This window comes from Garra rufa, chromosome 3 (genome assembly GCF_049309525.1).
Source record: "Garra rufa chromosome 3, GarRuf1.0, whole genome shotgun sequence".
Lineage (NCBI taxonomy): Eukaryota > Metazoa > Chordata > Actinopteri > Cypriniformes > Cyprinidae > Garra > Garra rufa.
The window spans coordinates 30,129,515-30,148,371 of NC_133363.1; the positions used below are offsets into that span (position 1 = coordinate 30,129,515).

Below are 18,857 nucleotides of genomic sequence, written 5' to 3' on the forward strand. Positions count from 1 at the left end.
TTTTATCGAAAAAAAAAAAAAAACTATATAGTGATAATTATCGTTATCGAATTATCGTCCAGCCCTACTTTAAGGTGATTACTGCATTTTAAATATGGATATTTTTCTTACAAAAATGCATCAATTCACTACAGGAGGCCTTTATTCACCGCCCAGAGCCGTGTGAGGCACTTTTTATTATGGATGGATGAACTTTGTTCTAAAGCTTGGAAACGCCAGGATAAACTTAAAAACTTATAACTAAAAAAAAGCATAGCTTCATAAAATTACGGTTGAACCATTGATGTCAAATTAACTATTTATGATGTCCTCACTACTTTTCTGGGCCTTGAATGTGGTAGTGGTGTTGCTGTCTATGCAGGGTCAGAAAGCTATCAGATTTCATCAAAAATAACTTAATTTGTATTTCGAAGATGAATGAAGGTCGTACAGGTTTGGAACGACATAAGGGTGAGTAATTAATGACATTTTTGTTCATTTTTTGGTGAATTAACTCTTTAACAACATGTACTTACTATAAGGCTAGGTTCAGTTGCATGTAATGATGCATAACTCACTGTTGTACATGTAAGGGTACTAAAATAAAACATTACCTATATACCTTTCCTGCATATGAGTGGCTGTAATGCCAGGCCAGCAGAGGGAGCCATTACTCACACTGACTGTTGCTGCTCCCTCTGCTGCCTCTATGGTTACTTCCTGTTTGTCAGCCATTTAAGGAGCAGTGTTGCCAACTTGGCGACTTTGTCACTAGATTTAGTGACTTTTCAGACCCCCCTAGCGACTTTTTTTCGAAAAAGCGCCTAGCGACAAATCTAGCGACTTCTTGGACAAACCTTATTTAGTTTATGAGACTCTCTGGTACTGCCGCGCGAGCGCGAAGTCGTGCTTTCCCAGTGCGCGCGCGCTCTCCCTCTCTCTCTATTTGCGTCTGTTCTGTTCAGTGAGCAGCACTTTCAGACAAAAAAGATATTCTGATGCTTATAACTCTATTTTACATAAAAGTAAAGCCGAAATCACAGCACAGCCATTGTCTTAATTGTATGTGTATTTGATTTCATTAGACAATGTCGTGATTATGAATCATGATTTTAGTGTAGATGAATATGTTCGAGAGCTGGTTATGTAGTCCTAATGGGCCACGTTTCAGTCACTATTTCATATTTACCCCGTTGTCTGACAAAAGAAACCATAAAATATATCAATATATTTATGAAATATATAAATGAAAACAGTTTTATTGAATTTGGCTGCATTAAATAGCAGTATGTGAGCACAGAGACGGAAGACAATACGACGTACTGACGTCATGAATATGCTAATGAGCGTATGACGTCATTTAGCGACATTTGGCGACTTTTCAAGCGGGCTTTAGCTACTTTCCATTGAGAAAAGTTGGCAACACTGTTAAGGAGGGCCATGCCAAACAGGCCCTCGCGAAGTATTGTTTTGCTGTGCGGACTCTACTAAACGTTTCTCTGATTTTCTTGCCTTGTTCTTGTTATTTTCACGGTTTGGTTTCTTGTCATAGTTTTGCCATTGTTTTGTTCTGTTTCATTGCCTTGTTTATTTGTTACTTTTCGGACTGCCCTCTCTGGTTTTTGGACTCTGCCTGTATTTTTGTGGATTACGCTTTTGTCTTGCCCTGGATATTACTGTTTGCTGGTGTTCGATCCTGCCTGTCTTGACTACGATCTGAAATAAAGCTCGCATTTGGATCTTACCACGCTGTCGTCGAGTCCTGCGTTACAGTGGGTAAGCTGTACCATTCATATTTGTATAAATAAAAGATCACATTGCAATTTGCTTGCTAAGAACATTATCACCTCTGAAAACAAAATAATCGGTACCACTTTATATTAGGTGGCCTTAACTACTACTTACTTACATCAAAAAATAAGTACAGTGTACTTATTGTGTTCATATTGTATTGCAAAACTTTGCTGCTATTGAGGTGGGATACAGCGGCTTTGGTTTTTGGGTAGGTTTAAGGGTGGGTTAAGGTGTAAGGGGTGGGTCAACAGATGTAATTACAGAAATAAATAACAGATGTAATTACACGCAGGTATTTTTTAAACTATAAGTACAATGTAAAAACTTGTACAGTATGTACACAGTAAGTGCACTGTATCAAAAGATTAACTGGAGACCTAATATAAAGTGGGACCAAATAATCAAGCCAAAAACAAGACTGTATTTAAAATCAATATACTCCTAAAGATTTTTAGTGAACATTAGCAATAAAACACAGTCTGTGCCTCAAGTATATCTCTTCCTTAAGTCACATTTAACAAGTTGTGTATTCTAGATAAGAAATGATTAGTCATTTGAACCGTTCTGTCTGTACGTGTGGGCGTTCTGTGTAGCTTTATGTCTTTCTGTAGATTCTAGCCAGTTTCCTTTTTATCCGCTAATGCGGTGGCAGGTAGAAGTAAAGCTGTTATGTAGTACAAAAGCACACAAGGTCACTTGCTATCATTAACCGTAAAATGCGGATGTACTGATTTATCTAGTGTTAAACCAATTAGAAAGCTGTTTTCATCTCTCTGTTCTTAATATATCCCATAAAATGGCATTTCCGATGCAACTTGTTCAATTTAGTAATCATCAGCGAGGCTCGTCTTTCAATTTGAATGTTTATCTTTTATTCATTCATACATGTGAATTATGTAATTCTAAGGACACCAAGCTTTGAATACTTTGATTTTTCTTTATGCTGGTGATGTCTAACATCAAACTTGCAAACTAAGTTTTTGGGTCACTTGAGGTCTTGAGCTGACAAATTCAAGGAAAACATGCAAATAGGCCATTATTTGCAGTTCTAGCGTGTCAGTGAATGTAATGAAATTGAATAGTTTAGGACTAATAGTACTAACAGTAATACCTTGTCTTTGACACACAGACATTGTGGTGGTAAAAATGAGATATCTTCATGTGAGGGAGAAAAGAAAATGGATAATGACATTCTGATTTAGGCAACTTGGAACAGACGAGAATAATCACAATGCAAATTATCAAGGACAATCTAAATGGAAGAATTTTAAAAAGAATGATAGTGAAACTAAGTTAATTAAAAACTCAGCTCGAGTTAAACTAGTTGTCGCCAAACGCAATAATTAATCATGTTAGCAGTGCTGAACGATACCGGGAAATATGAATTCCCTGAACAGGAGACGACAACATATCACAATCCTGCATAATGCTCTAGTTGCTGCAGGAAGCAATTACCATCCGTAATTTTTTCTAATAAACTTGTATCCCTCTGATGACGACCAATTAAACATGCACAATTATGGTTACCATATAGTTATTCATAAGATGATTAGCATGCCCCCCTTACATTCAGATTGGCTGCATACTGATAAGAAGCAGGTTAAGCGACAGATACGTATGCAAATGGCATGCAAATCAACATACAGAAATAGCAGGAAGGCGCATGGACGTCGTAAGTGCTGTCAATAATAGCACTGCAGACGGGAAATTAAGAGGTGTGAATATTTATGCATGCACCTAAGTGAAAAGTTTCCAAATCATTTTTAACAATAAAACACATTTCTATTATTCATACATTAGTCTGTAGAAGTCGATCAGCCCCTTTTCTGTTCTTGTTCAACTCACCAGAACAGATTTAAGAGAACTGTCTGACAATTCACGTGACCATAACAGGTTTTTCTCCCTCCATTATACGCGAAATGATTCATGAATGCAATTAGCACTCAAGCTACAGCATTTTGAGATTTATTATGATACTTTTATATCGCACACACAAAAATAATATGTACAATTACATTTTGGCAGACCATTTTTAATCACATGGTTCAGTCTCTATGTATCATCAATTTATCTATATGTAATACAATCTGTTTAGTAGTTGATCTAGAAACAATATATCACAACAACGAAAGTTGATGCCAACTGTAATAATATACTGTAGTATTCTCACTGTCGCATTGGTATTGCTCATCCAAAACTAAAGTGTGGTTACATGAACTCACTGTATAAGAACATAACTGCAGTAAGATCACATCTGCTTCACATAAACACATATACTTCAAATATTTCAAATGCACAACTAGTGGATATGTAAACACCAATCCGAGCAGCAAATACAATCTATGATTGCATGCCTAGTTGGCTAGTTGAATATCGTTCTAAACAATTATTTCAATGCTATAGAATTGTACACACACTTAGTACAAAGAGTCTTATGCAATACAATGCGTCTGAAATTGGATAGCGCTTAAAATTGTGTCGATTTTCATAATCATCCAGGTTACACAGAAAAGAAAGGAAGAAGATAGGTTGGAAGTGTTTGTGAAAGTCTCCTTCACTGAGGAAGAGCTTTCAGGATGGCGTTGACCTCTTCTGCTACAGCAGTCAATGCAAACTCAAACTGTTCCTGAAGACAGAAGGAGAGAAAAGTGGAAGAAACTCAGCCAAGTACTTGGAAAAAACACCAACATTTTATACTAAGCACAACGGATGCCAGTGATATATCTTGCAGAATAAAGTAAAAATGGACCTTAAGAAGTTGCTGGAAAATACATACAAAATGTGTGTGAAGTTCTTGTGTAGATGTGTGTATTTAAAGCTGCAGAGAATGTGTGACTCAATGTATTCTGTTCAAACTATGACTCAAAATCTGTCTCTTCCCTCAGGGGCACCCTGTGAAGATCGATCATTGTCTGAAGAGCGACCCTCAAAACTACCATTTGAAACCAAAGCCTCCCACTGCAGGCCATGGAATAAACCAGGCTAAAGTGGGCGTTAAGTTAGCTGAAAGCTTCACAAACAAGAAACGGATAAAAATCCCTCTTGAATTAACTTAAAATGCACTTTTCTGCATTTTGAACCAACATAAATTAGACTTTCAAGCACATGTACTATGCATTAAGTGACAGTAAAGGTTTGTGATGTTAGCACAAACACCTAATGCATGCAAACGACCATAAATGCATGAGAAGGATTTGATCGTTTTCACAAATATCATACACTGTCATATGCAAGGCGATTTGGAAGTAAAAGGCGACCGCTTAAGTGTAAATGTGAGCATTTTACCACTAGATGGTGTCACATTAATGCCTCAGTGTTCTCCAGACATGATGAAGTATGGCTGTGGATATTTATCTGATCAGTCAAGCTGTTTATGAGCTTCTCTTCCAAGGTAAACAAAAGCCGGAGAGCTCATGGAGCTGCTAATGCACAAAACATTCCTATTCTGGGCCAGGAATGGAGAGGGTAGAATGGATTTTAGGAGGCAGACCAATTTCACACACGAGTACCTGCTTTGAGAGCGTTCTAAACGCGCAGGGCGAGAGGGCATCCTTTGGACATATGCTGCCTTTTGGAGCTGAAGTACTGACTGAGCAGGCCAGAACATTAAAATCACAAATTCTGTACTGTGTACAGTCCAGAAACTAGCTGAAATAACAAACAACAAAGCTTGAGGGCAACCTGTTACGTTAGGCTTAAGGTAAATTATTAAATAAATGTACTATCCTTTTTTTCCTAATGAAAAGTTTCAGTTAATTTAAAAGTGATTAAAAATGTACCAGCAAGTCCCAAGGTGTACCAGGGAAATCATTAGTTTAAATGACAGGATTATATTAGTAATACTAAAAATATTTTGCTCATAAATAAGTGAAAACCAAAGAGAAAGATCCAGAAAGAGCCTGATATACAGTCAAACCCAAAATTTACTCACCTTAGAAAATGGTAATGCAATTTGACAAGAACTGTGTCAGAACAAATTCATCTTGACAATGTCAGATAACTCTGATAGTAAGTTGTCATGGATTACAATCAACTGTTAGTATAACAATATTTACACAATTATCAATACTTTGTTGAACAATTATCAAAGTAAGTAAAGCAAAGTTGGGTCAAAGTATCTGAATAATTTTTGGCCCCAAATTTTGATCAATTTTATTGGTAGTCCACTGTATGAAGACTTTTTTGGGTATAATGTCACAGTTTACTTTACTTTGCTATCCTCACTTATATAAATGAACTATAGCGTCCTGCACCCACTAGTAAAAAGAATATCAAAAATTATATCTGGTGTCTGAATAATTTTTGGTTTGACTGTATAGTCACAGACTAACTACAAGGAGGATGGAAACTTGCTAAGGAAATAATGGCAGTAATTTTTCCATCATGACTTTTTACACTCTGACAGTTGTTGGTACATTTTGTTAACTTGCAGTTACTTTAGAAACCATTAAATTTTCTGTTGGCTGAGGAAACGGCTTGGCTTTGATTCAAATATTAGGAATTTGTTGCACACCATGATAATGAACAAAAAAATGAATAGCTGATTATTCTGTAAAGTAGGTTGATTGCTCCAACAAAATGTATTCACTAACCTGAACATATGAAAATATGAATAAATAACCTAACACAGAGGAAGATAATATGCTACTAATATTCACTACTATTTTCGGTTTCTTCTTAATAGATTTGCAAGCTGAATGCTATCTTTTCAACATAATCTCAGTTTACAGTGGCTAAACAGGTAGTCAGGTCTTTATCTTTCATAAATAGCAGCTAATGTAATTGAGTGTGGCTCTGAGGATGGGGCTGTCATTTGCTCATCTTGTTATCTCCAGTTAGAATGCTAAATATGTGTTTCTTTAGCATAGTTTATAAAAAAATAGATCTTGTGTCAGTCAATATTGTAATGCTGGAGACTCTTCTGGCTGATGTTCAAAATGCTGTTGCTTGCGGCATCAACAGGACGTGTTTGTCATGGAAGAAGTGATCAATTACAAGTTAATTTTCTGAGCCTGGCTTTTGCTGCTTTATTGACTATGTGGTTTTAGATTACAAATCGATGTTAATTGTAGCTGTGCGGTTAGGGTCGTATTGTACAGGACTTCTAGGGACAATGAGTGCAGGTGTAATTGCATCAAGTTTGAACTTTCCCTTCTGATGATGAACTTATCATTAAATTCAATAATAGTATTGGCATTGCTGTCGAATTATTGCTAGAAATGCACCAAATACAACGATTAATCTGCCTTTAACAGACATAGAATTTCAAAGCAATAACAGCAGTGCTAGATAGAATAGCGTACATTTAAAGCTTTTTAAAAAGATTTTAAAAATCTTTTAACAGAGACTCTAAATACCTAACATCTATCATCTCTGACTTTTGCACTGTTCTTCAAGCAGCGAGTTTTACATGGTGTCTTACCTTGGTCTGTACCATGCCTGATCTCTGGTCCCTCAGATGCTCCAGGGTAGCAGCAATATCAATCTCCTTTGCACCTGCAACAGAGCCACATAACATGAGTTCAAAGTACTCCATAATCATAGATCATCTTCCACTCTCAGCAGCGCTCACTTTTTCTGTGGAATTACATTCCCTGTACAATTTTGGATAAAGCTTATAGACTGTGTCTGTACCTTGCTCTTAGCTAGCCTTGTTTTAGTGTATAGCAGGTCTTCATGGTATATTCTAAAACAAAATAAGTCATTTTTAAGAAATAAATACAATAATAGCAGTGAAAAAAATATAATTACAAAAAACAGTAAATGTACACTGCCTTTCAAAAGTTTGGGATCAGTAAGACTTTTCATGTTTTTTTAAAGATGTCTCTTATGCTCATTAATCGTGCAATTATTTGATCAAAAATGCAGAAAAAAAGGAATATTATGAAATATTATTAGAATTTAAAATAATGTTTTTCTATTTTATTACTCATCTAAAATATAATTTGTTTCTTTCATGCAAAGCTGAATTTTAATCACAGATTACACAATTTTTCAGTGTCACAAAATCAGAAATCATTTTAATATGCTGATTTGATACTCAATTATCATCAATGTGGGAAACAGTTGTGTCCAATATTTCAGGATTCTTTGATGGATAAAAAGTTAGAAAGAACAGCATTTATTAAAATAGATTTTTTTCTAACAATGTAAGTCTTAACTTACTAAAAAATCCTGACCTCAAACTTTTAAATCGCAATTTATATTGTTCCAAAGGATTTCTATTTTGAATAAATGCTGTTCTTTTTGACTTTCTATTCATCAAAGTATCCTTAAAAAAGTATCACAGGTTCCAAAAAGATATTAAGCAGCAAAAACTTTTCAACATTGATAATAAATCAGCATATTAGAATGATTTCGAAGGATCACATGACACTGGCGCCTGGAGTAATCTCTGCTGACAATTCAGCTTTGATCACAGGAATAAATGATATTTTAAAGTATATTAAAATAGAACACTGTTATTTTAAATTGTTATAATATTTAATTTTTATGTAATATTTTTCAGTATTTTGATCAAATAAATGCAGCCTTGATGAGCATAAGAGATTCTTTTAAAAACATTAAAAATCCTACTGATCCCAAACTTTTGAAAGGCAGTGTACACGTTTAAAAAACCACAGAAAATGTGAGATATTACATTTTTTTCTACCTGCTCTGACTCTTAAAATAAATTTTGTAGCTCAACCCACTCAGATTGATTTAGTTATATTACATAATACATTTGGACTTGAATAAAGCATTTAGTTTAGATTTTGCAGGTCACCTAATTAACAGTGTTAAGTCCTTTATACTATTTAGCAGATTTAGCCAAGACCTGCAAATCATTTTAATTTTAGCATGAATAATCACTTAAAATAAGAGATTCTGAGACAGTGGTTAAAACATGAAAACACAGAGTGAACCCACATGCAGTTACATAAGACTGTGCTCATGTAGATTTGTAAATACAAATTACATCGGCACCAGCGACTGAACCAAAACTGTAAAGTGAATATGAAATTTTTCACATGGCGGTAAGAGCAAAAAGGCTGATTAAAAGAAATCTCCCTTTCACCTTTAGCATGAATGACTTTTTCTACAGGTCCATTGTTGTTTCTCCTCATAAATGAGCGGAGAGCAGGAGAGGTCTAACAAGGCCTTATTTCTCATTCATTCATTCATTCTTCAAAAAGAAAAGAAAGACTACCCCCTCCCTTCTGCACAGATTGATAGAGAGAGAGAGAGAGAGAGAGCGAGAGAGTTTGAGGGCGAAGGAAAGAGAAAAGCGGGTATCCTTATAGATGCTTTCTGAAAGGGAGCGAGTGCAGCTGGGGTTCCAGCCTCAAAAGTGCTCCAACACTTTCATGTCTTAAGAAGTGCAAGATTCCGAAGTTTAAGGGGAAAGACAGAGAGCGAGCAAAGGAGGGGGCATCTAACAAGAAAAGGCTTTGGAATTAAAACAGCATTCTTCACTAATTTACAATTCATTCCTAGAGATGAAGAAAAGCGAAAGAAAAATACGACGGGGTGTTTGAGAAAAAAAAGTGAGAGAGAGAGAGAGAGAGAGAGAGAGAGAGGAGGAAGACATGAAGAACAGGAGAGAGAAAAGGGGAATGGAAGAGGGAGATTTCTGTTGTTTAGGACTTTCTGGGGCTTTGATCACACAAGTGAACACTGGAAAGTGGGCAACCTGCGAGCCCCACCTCCTTCACAGAGAGCAGACAAAAGGGAGATGGAGGGGGCCGCTGAGGGCCGAGATCTCCGGGCCCTTGACAGCATGGGAAAGAGGCACAAATGCCGCGACGCTCTCCCTTGCATCTGGCCTTTGATCCCTCATTATGGAAAAAGCTACAGACCATGGTCGGGTCAGGAGTAGGGATGGACTGGTGACCAGAATAGAGAAGGATGGGGGGGAGGCAAATGCATGGGTGACCTCACCAGATGGGGTCAGGAAGAATGGTGCCCGTGCTGGAGAAATGATTCGGACAGGTTATGAAGGCACCTTCTGTCTTCGTGGCTGGATTCACATGACTTGTTAAACTCTATGCGGCGCTGAACGTTTCATATTTGCATGTGAAAAAGTCAACCGTATTAGGCGAAGCCGAGACCCTCGCAGTTGCTTACAGGTGCAATCACAAGGAAAAATCACATACACGCTTTTCTCCGTCCTTCACACTTTTATTCACATTAGCCTTATGTGATCCTTGGCCATTCATTAAAGACCTCAATCATCCCCTAATGCACAATGAGACCCTCACTGCGTGAAACGCTGTGTGTTATGCCAGCACTTTCTCATCTCTTACCTTTGGCCATTTTATTCAGAACCATGTCAATCAGGATGTAGGTTCCACTCCTTCCAGCACCATCGCTGCAAATGAAGAGAGAAACGTGTTATCACTTGTGAAAAAAGAGCAGACCTGTCTGAATGAGCATTACAGTGTGTGCCTGCTGAAACGAAAATAAAGCGTTCATTTCTCTGTTGTGTTTCAGCTGCATTGTTTGCTGTTGCATCATCCTTCAGCATTCACAATAATTCTGTCAAAGACGACTGCTGTCTTGTTTTCCCGTTCTTTACAGAACTAAACTGCATTTCCAAAAAAGGTGTTTTAAGAGCAAAAAACAAAGCGTCTAAGCACGAAGGGACTTGCAAGAGCATTTTAAACTTGTTTTACCTTCTACGCAATCTAAATTGCGAGAGCCAGCCAAACTCAGACGCAGTTGGATGGTAAACTGCATTCTGATTTGAAATCAAGGTTACTTTTCAAGACATGCGGCTGAATATTATGAGTGTATTACTGAATGAATGTGTGTATGTCACTTTCTGAGCTTGCTCAGGTTTATGCACACACACACACACACACATGTTGGGTTTACATGTTTTATGGGGACATTCCATAGGCGTAATGGTTTTTATACTGTACAAACCGTACTTTCTATCGCCCTACACCTAAACCTAGCCCTCACAGGAGATTGTGCACACTTTTACTTACTCAAAAAAACTCATTGTGCATGATTTATAAGCCTGTTTCCTCATGGGGACCTAAGAAATGTCCCCACAAGGTCAAAATCTACTGGTATTCCTATCCTTGTGGGGACATTTGGTCCCCACAACGTGATGAATACCAGGTACACACACACACACACACACACACACACACACAACACATTCAAGTGGGGGGTTTGGGAAATCAGAACTATTTAGGGAAACTCTTCCCTCTCCCTGTTATCATTCTGAATTATTCAAATATGCATGACAGCTGTGAAGCCTGTCTTCCCCACAACGCACAACATGTTGGTCATTAACCCCTGGTGTTAAAGATCATTTGGCCACTATTTTAGTTTACACAGACTCTCACCTTCCTCAATTTCACACTGAGTAAAGTAAAGGCCATCTATTTTTACCAACAGTCATGCAGATATTCACTGAATACTTCATTTATTTGACCAGTGGATCTTGTCTACCAAAACCTGTGAGATAATTCAGACCACTGATAATTTACATCACTGGACTTGATACTGCTTTCACTTTTGCATTTTATATTAAGAAATAAAAGCAATATATAAGTGACTAAGTACACTTCAAATCCATTAACATATTAATTGACATATCACATAAGACATATTTATATAAAATTACAATTAAACTTTATTTGGAGTATTTCTTTATTGCACAATGCACATATTATGCCTTAAATGTGTTTTAATATCACTATCAATAAGGATTGTATGATCACTGTATAATATACACTACCAGTCAAGAGTAATTTTTTGTGTGTTTTTTTAAAAGAAAAAAGCATGCATTTATTTGATCCAAAATACAGCAAATACAATAATATTCTGAAATATTTTTACTATTTAAAATAACTGCTTTCTATTGAATATATTTTAAAATGTAATTTATTTCTGTGAGCAAAGCCAAATTTTTAGTATCATTACTCTGGTCTTCAGTGTCACATAATCCTTCAGAAACCATTCTAATATGCTGATTTGCAACATTTATTATTATTATTCTAAAAATGTAAAACAGTTCAGTACATTTTTTCAGGATTCTTTGATGAAAATAAAGACCCATAGATCAGCATTTATCTGATAAAGAGATTACTATAACATTCAAAAGGAGGGGGGGTGATAGAAATTAATACTTTTATTTAGCAAGGATGCTTTAAATTGATCAAAAGTGATAATAAAGACATTTATAATGGTACAAAAGATTTCTATTTCAGATAAATGCTGTTCTTTTGAACTTTCTATTCATCAAAGAAACCTGAAAAAATCTACTCACCCTTTTTAACATAATAATACCAATACTAATAAATGTTTATTGAGCAGCAAATCAGAATATTAGAATGATTTCTGAAGAATCATGTGACTGGAGTAATGAGGCTAAAATTCAGCTTTGAAATCAGGAATAAATTACATTTTAAAATATATTCAAACAGATAACAGTTATTTTAAATAGTAAACATTTAATAATTTTACTGTTTTTGCTGTACTTTGGATCAAATAAATGCATGATTGGTGAGCAGAAGAGTTATGTTTCTTTAAAAACATAAAAAATCTTGGTTTAAATGCAAGATATTTAAAGTGTACCTTAAGTATACTTGCAATACTTCCACTTTAGCACAAATATACTTTACAATATACATACATACTAGTATTAGTATAGTGTCATAGTATTATAGATTGATGCAACTAGTTTATAAATGCATTTTTATATTGTTGTGATACTTGCCTGCAATGAACAATTATTGGACAAGATCTGCCCCGGTAGCACTTGTTAACCTTTCTGCAATGACAGAAAAAAAGAGGCCATCAGTATTGGAAATGCAAATAAGTAGATCATGGACATATTCATTTGCCATTTTAGAAACTCTTAAAAATACAGGCACACATAAACACATCACACTGCTTAATATCAAACACGTTACTATCAAACCAGAGGACTTTCTAGCACGTCAATCAAAATCATTACAAACGAAAAGGTCCATGCCAAACAATTAAAACAAATGGAGAGGTTGTTCAATCCGTCACATTGTGACAAGCCATTAAGTAAATGATGTGTGGTTAGGTGTCATGATCCAAAACACATTAACCTTGCACAATTATAAAGCCTGCAAAACCATAAGGCCTTGCAGGATTTTAAGGCACATAGGTGCTGTTGCCATGGAAACCAACTGTGTTAACTCATATTGTTTCGCTTATCCCCAAAAAATAAAAAAGCTCTGCTTTGTGCACACCTCAAGGTTGATTTCTCAAGAGATACGAAAAAGTGTTTTTAAGATCAGATCTAAATGCTCATGGGACGACTTTCAATTGTAAAACCCGCTGCACACATTTATATAATGTTATTTAAGACAGCAGGGTCCAAAATTAACACTCGCCAAGAGCCACACACTGAAAAATTGGCTTTGGTGAGTTTATAGAACAGAATTTATTAACTTTAACTTTTAATAAGTGAAGTCAACGTATAAAAATGGTTCTCTAACACACACACTCATGTGAGTGACATGCTCAATTAAAATCAAAGGCATAATAAAAACTATTAAAGAAAGAAAAATTCTCATTACTCACATATCATCCACAGACTATACAGACTAGATTAATTCTGTGGAAAAAATACCTTCAGAAGAATGCCTGAAGTTTTTTTCTTTTAGCAACACAAATGTGAAACATTCTTTGATTGTAATATTCATTTAATAAAAGTTAATTAAAATAAAATTTTGGACCTTGAAATAATTATAACAAAGTCTGATGTTTCCTACACAAGAAATGCGTAATAAAAGTGCTTTAAATAGTTGCTTTCTTGCAACTATCAGTTTTGTTTGAGAGAGGGCAGATCTGAAAAAGTGCAAAGGGGACCGTCATGCATTGGGCTGTTAGGGCAGAGCGTGTGTTTCTGGGTAAAACAGAGGGTGGAGAAAAAGGGTGGGTGAGTGCAAGAAACAGGGATATCTGGTAAGTTTGAGATGCAGGTGGGGAGGCAAGGAAAAATCAAGGGCCTGGAAGAGGAGATACAGTTTCCAATGATCACTTTTGTGACTATGCAACTGGGCTCATATAACTAGCTGCAACATCACAAAAATGACACTGGCAACCGCTAATTAGCTGGCCAACGAAAAAACAAGAGAGGTGAGTGAGAAGCGTTTGACAGATTCAGTGTGAGTCATGGCAGTGTATGAGACAAGACTGTGTCACAGGCCTTTGGGGAGATATTCAGAATGGCAACAGAAACCAGAGCAAGTCAAACACAAGCACCAGGGTTAAAACCATATCACCAAAGTCTCAATGCTCAAGGTGTCATTGAACCTTTGGGAGATTTTTGTTTTTGCTAAAGTGAAAAGAACACTTTGGGTCTCAGAATGGGAGTGATAATTCAGAATCAAGGATCATATGCCAATCATCAATAAGACTGCTGATAGAGGATCAGACCCATTCTTTTCATTTAACAGGGCACAAGATCCAGCATCAGCAATCCAGATCTAAATGCTTTGTGCATATGATCCAACAATCCTCCCATGAATCCAACAACTCCAAATCTCTCTTTAGAAATGTCAATACATACATTTTAATCTCATATGTGACCCTGGACCACAAAACCACTCATAAGGATACAATTTTTGAAACTGAGTTTTATACATTCCATTGATGTATGGTTTGTTAGGACAGGACAATATTCAGCCAAAATACAACTATTTGAAATTATGCAATCTGAGGGTGCAAAAAAATCTAAATATTGAGAAAATCACCTTTAAAGTTGTTAAAATTAAGTTCTTAGCAATGCATATTACTAATCAAAAATCAAGTTATGATGTATTTATGGTAGGAAATTTACAAAATGTCTTCATAGAACATGATCTTTACTTAATAACCTAATGATTTTTGGCATAAAAATAAATCAATAATTTTGACCCATACAATGTATTGTTGGCTATTTCTACAAATATACTCATGCTACTTATGACTGGTTTTGTTGTCCAGGGTTACATATGTCAGGTAACTCTTAATTCACCTGCATATGTAAACAAATAAGACATTTCCCCAAAGCATACAATGTGTATAGTAAACTATTTGAAATCTAAAGCATACTGCGCCCCTGTGTCTATAAAATGCTTAGATAAATGATGGATATACCTTAATTCATAAGTCAACAACAGGAAATTCTCCAAAAGACTACACATGAAACTGAAATGTAACATGCCAACATAACTACATTCTGTGGTGAAGTATTGGGATTAATAAACTAAATGTAACAGCACAGCAGAACACTTGCTAAAATGTGTTAACTCTGCTTGAGCATGAACAGTGAAACTAGAAGACCAAAATGGATCATCCTATTGCAGGTATACATGAGCCTGTGCCAGGGTTGTTAAATTTCTTTAAGGTTTTACCCCAGAGGCCTACTGCATCTCTTCAGAACGCACACAGCAGGTGAAAAATGAGGGAGTCATATGCTGCCATTGGCTTTCCTTTCACTACTGTTTTATTGCTGAACATTTCACATTTAATTGGAGTGTTTAATTTAATAGGGATTATTGTGGAGGCACTGCCAATGCGTTTGCTACTATGCACACATATAGGAATCTGGAATACAAAAACGTATTTAAACTAAAAGGGTAGATTTTATTCCCCCCCCCCCCCCAAAATACTCTCTATTCTTTCTAAACCTACAGGCTGAATGTAAATGAACAAAAACTTATTGGGAAAATAAGCATATTAGCCCAGAACTACATTAGTAAACATTCTGCCACTAAAGGGATAGTTGACCCAAAAATGAAAATTCTGTTATTAATTGCTCACCCTCATGTCGTTCCAAACCTGTAAGACCTTCATTCATCTTTAACACAATTACGATATTTTTGATGAAATCCAAAAGCTTTCGGACCCTGCATAGACAGCATAAACTACCAAGGCTACTACAGAATTGTTAAATAAATTCATTATTTTTGTTTTCTTTGCGCATGAAGTACTGTCGTAGCTTTGTAAAATTGCGGTTGAACCACTGATGTCACATGGACTGTTTTACCATTGTCCTTGCTGCATGTTTGTGCCTTGACCGTGGTACTACCCTTGCTATGCTTGTCTATGCAGGGTCAGAAAGCTCTCAGATTTCATAAAAAATATCTTAATTTGTGTTCCGAAGATGAACAAAAGTCTTAGGGGTTTGGAACATTTGGGTGAACTCTCTCTTTAACATCCTTGTGAAATACGGCAGCTGGACGCATACCTGCGGAAGTCCAGCAAGGTTCGAGCTGACTCTGGAACATTCTGGTCCATCCAGGACAAGAAGTGGAACTGAGTGACTGTGCGGGTCTCATTAGTCTGGACGTTCTTCAGGTAGAAACTGCGCACCAGGAAATCATCACACCAGATATGCTCAGAAACCAGATTTACCTTTAAGAACACAAGGAGAGTGTGATTTTACACTGTCACTGGAACATCCTGTAAAAGAACACGCATGAGGGTCTCAAGGTTCCAAATCTGATTTAAGATTGAAATTTTGGGAAATGTATCATCAAATGCTCTAACATGTAAAATTCAATTAAAACAAATACATTTTTAGAACAAACACAGACAAAGCTTGTAGGAAATATTGTTTTGGCACAACAAATAGGATAATTATGGACCCTTTTCACATTTACAAGGTACTCAGAAGCGGAAGTTGTCATAGTAGGGTAAACTTGACATGGCTTCCCATTTATTACAATAGCAAAAGATAGTGTTTGATTTTCCAAAAGAGGATTGATTATGGTGGTCAGTAAGAGGTCAAATTTGCTGTCACTCTCTCAGTCGTTTAATTAAAAAATCATACATCTGCATTTAATAGTTTTCTGAAATGTAATGCCAAGGTAATATACTGTAAAACAAAGTATAGCTTTATGAATGTACTTTTTTAAATAAAATATTAAAAAAGCTAGATTTACAATGTTAATAACTGTAGAAATGCATTATTACAATTTGTGAAAAGGGTCCATTAAAGGGTCCTTAAATTTAGTCAAGGTATTTAACCTGAAATACTAAATAAACCATCATTCAAATATATATAACCACAGTGTCCACAAGAACTTTACCTCATATATGTGGTACAGGTCTGAGCCTTCATCAGGCCAATACTGATGACACTGTTTGATGCCGTTTTCAGCAAGAGGTGTCAGCATGACAATAACCACACAGCCACTCTCCCAAACCATCTACACAACAGAAAATGCAACAACAATGTTACAATGTAGACTTGGAAAGCCAAAAATAAACTCAGCATTCCCTTTCAGCAGAGCTCACTTTAAACATAATTGGTCCTAGTAACTCAACCCCACTCGTCGCTGTAATCGAGGTTTAGTTTAGTCTTCCAGCCCACCTCTCTTGCCCTTTATCTCTCGATCTCCAGTTGCCCTTGTATACAGAACCTTCTCAGCCTTGCTCCATTTCCCCTAATCACACTTTTACTGTGCCCTTCAATCACGGAGGGGCCCACTGCGGCCATTAGGAAAATGAGGGAAAACACTGACTTTTATGGTAGCAATAAAATACAATGATCCCGCTCATAAAATAATCAAACTCATGTGCCACACGTCCCCACAGAGTCATTAACAGATGAATGCAGAGACATTACACCATGGTAAAAGTGGTTCAAAAAGCAATATAATGTTATCATTATGAATATGTTATCATTTTTAATCTCACAAAACACTGGAGATGAAATTGATGAAAAATAAAAGATCTTAAATTCAAGATTATATGATGAAAGAACGGTGGAAATACAAACCAGCTTTTACTGAATGTAGTATTTAATATTTTTTGCTTTTGTTTTACATGTTTCATCCTAACAGAATTTATGGGATTAGCTTACAGGAATAAAGACAGAAATGTGTTTGGATGCTTATTACTCTACACATTATTTGTCAAATGACGTTAAAGGTAAATGTCATTCAGCATTATAAATTCAGAATTATATTTTCTGACTGAGGAGATCATATACAAAGATCACAATACTTGATTTTTTAATTCAGGAATGGGAACTGAAGGTCATTGGAGAAGCTTGCACTAATGTTCCAGACCAGGTGATCAAATATTGTTGAGTTTAAGCTTTGCAGTGCAATATGCAGAAAAGGTCAAACAAAACCAACAAACATGTTTCTGAAAACTCAGCAGAGAACAGGACTGAGTGCTCTGTGCTTGGTGAGAATTCTAAATACAATTGCATAAAGCATGAATGTTCTGTGAATAAAACTTGAAAGATGTAGAAGTTCCTTCCTCTCTGAGGAAAACTTTTTACAATATTATGCAAAGAAACTTTTGTTGTTGACATAGGCAAATATCCAATTCTGACATTCATATTAAAACATCACATTGTAACATGGACCTAATGAGAATCATCACCGCTTGTCTTTAGAAGATCAGTGGAAATAAATAGTTGCAGAGAAGTTCATCTATAAAGACCTAAAACACCAATATGTCATATGCAATTTTTTTAAACTACATTTTTATAATATTCTCTTCAATCATTAGTTTCTCTTTGGATGTATACATGCAGATTTTTAATGAGTGACTTCAGAACTTTAAAGTACATGGATGCTTATCACTAATTAATGCTGTTCTATTTTGGCAAATTAGAGAAAGTCATGCCTAATGAAAAGAGAAAAGTTTGTACTCAATATATAAGTACATATGTATCTATACGTCCCCTTTATTAAAGAGAAAACCTAAGACAGTAAACTTTTAAAAGCTTGGCTCTGTTTGGTATGAATCACCTTTTCATTAATGAGAAAACAATGACATCACCATGTTAATTGACAGGGATTAATGTACTCAGTTTAATTTAAATGGAACTTTTAATGGCCTTTTTTGGATTCATAACTGGCTTGACTGTCTATAATTCATCTGCATGGAATTAAATCAATTTAGATCATTAATTTTCTGCCAGTAATTGACAAAATGACAAATTCAAACAACCAATAACATCAATTAGTGTACACCCACATCATTTAGTAAACACAGCTTTGTGATTATAGAGGGTCAAGTGACAGCAACACATTACCACAATCAATTTATTATAATGTAGATTATGCTTTGTATTTAATACCATCTACAACACCAAACAAACAGGA

General features: G+C 35.8%; 1 protein-coding gene across 1 annotated transcript in view; it reads right to left on the reverse strand.

Annotated features, from left to right (window-relative positions):
• Positions 1 to 3,722: 3,722 nt before the first annotated feature.
• ptprn2 (protein tyrosine phosphatase receptor type N2) overlaps positions 3,723 to 18,857 on the reverse strand; it is a 222,296-nt gene continuing 207,161 nt past the window's right edge. The window contains exons 18-23 of the mRNA XM_073836598.1: positions 16,824 to 16,943; positions 15,980 to 16,146; positions 12,488 to 12,541; positions 10,059 to 10,123; positions 7,196 to 7,269; positions 3,723 to 4,399 (exon numbers count right to left, since the gene is read on the reverse strand). Coding sequence (XP_073692699.1) covers positions 4,328 to 4,399; positions 7,196 to 7,269; positions 10,059 to 10,123; positions 12,488 to 12,541; positions 15,980 to 16,146; positions 16,824 to 16,943 — 552 coding nt within the window. The 3' untranslated portion in view covers positions 3,723 to 4,327. The remainder of the gene's footprint in view (positions 4,400 to 7,195; positions 7,270 to 10,058; positions 10,124 to 12,487; positions 12,542 to 15,979; positions 16,147 to 16,823; positions 16,944 to 18,857) is intronic.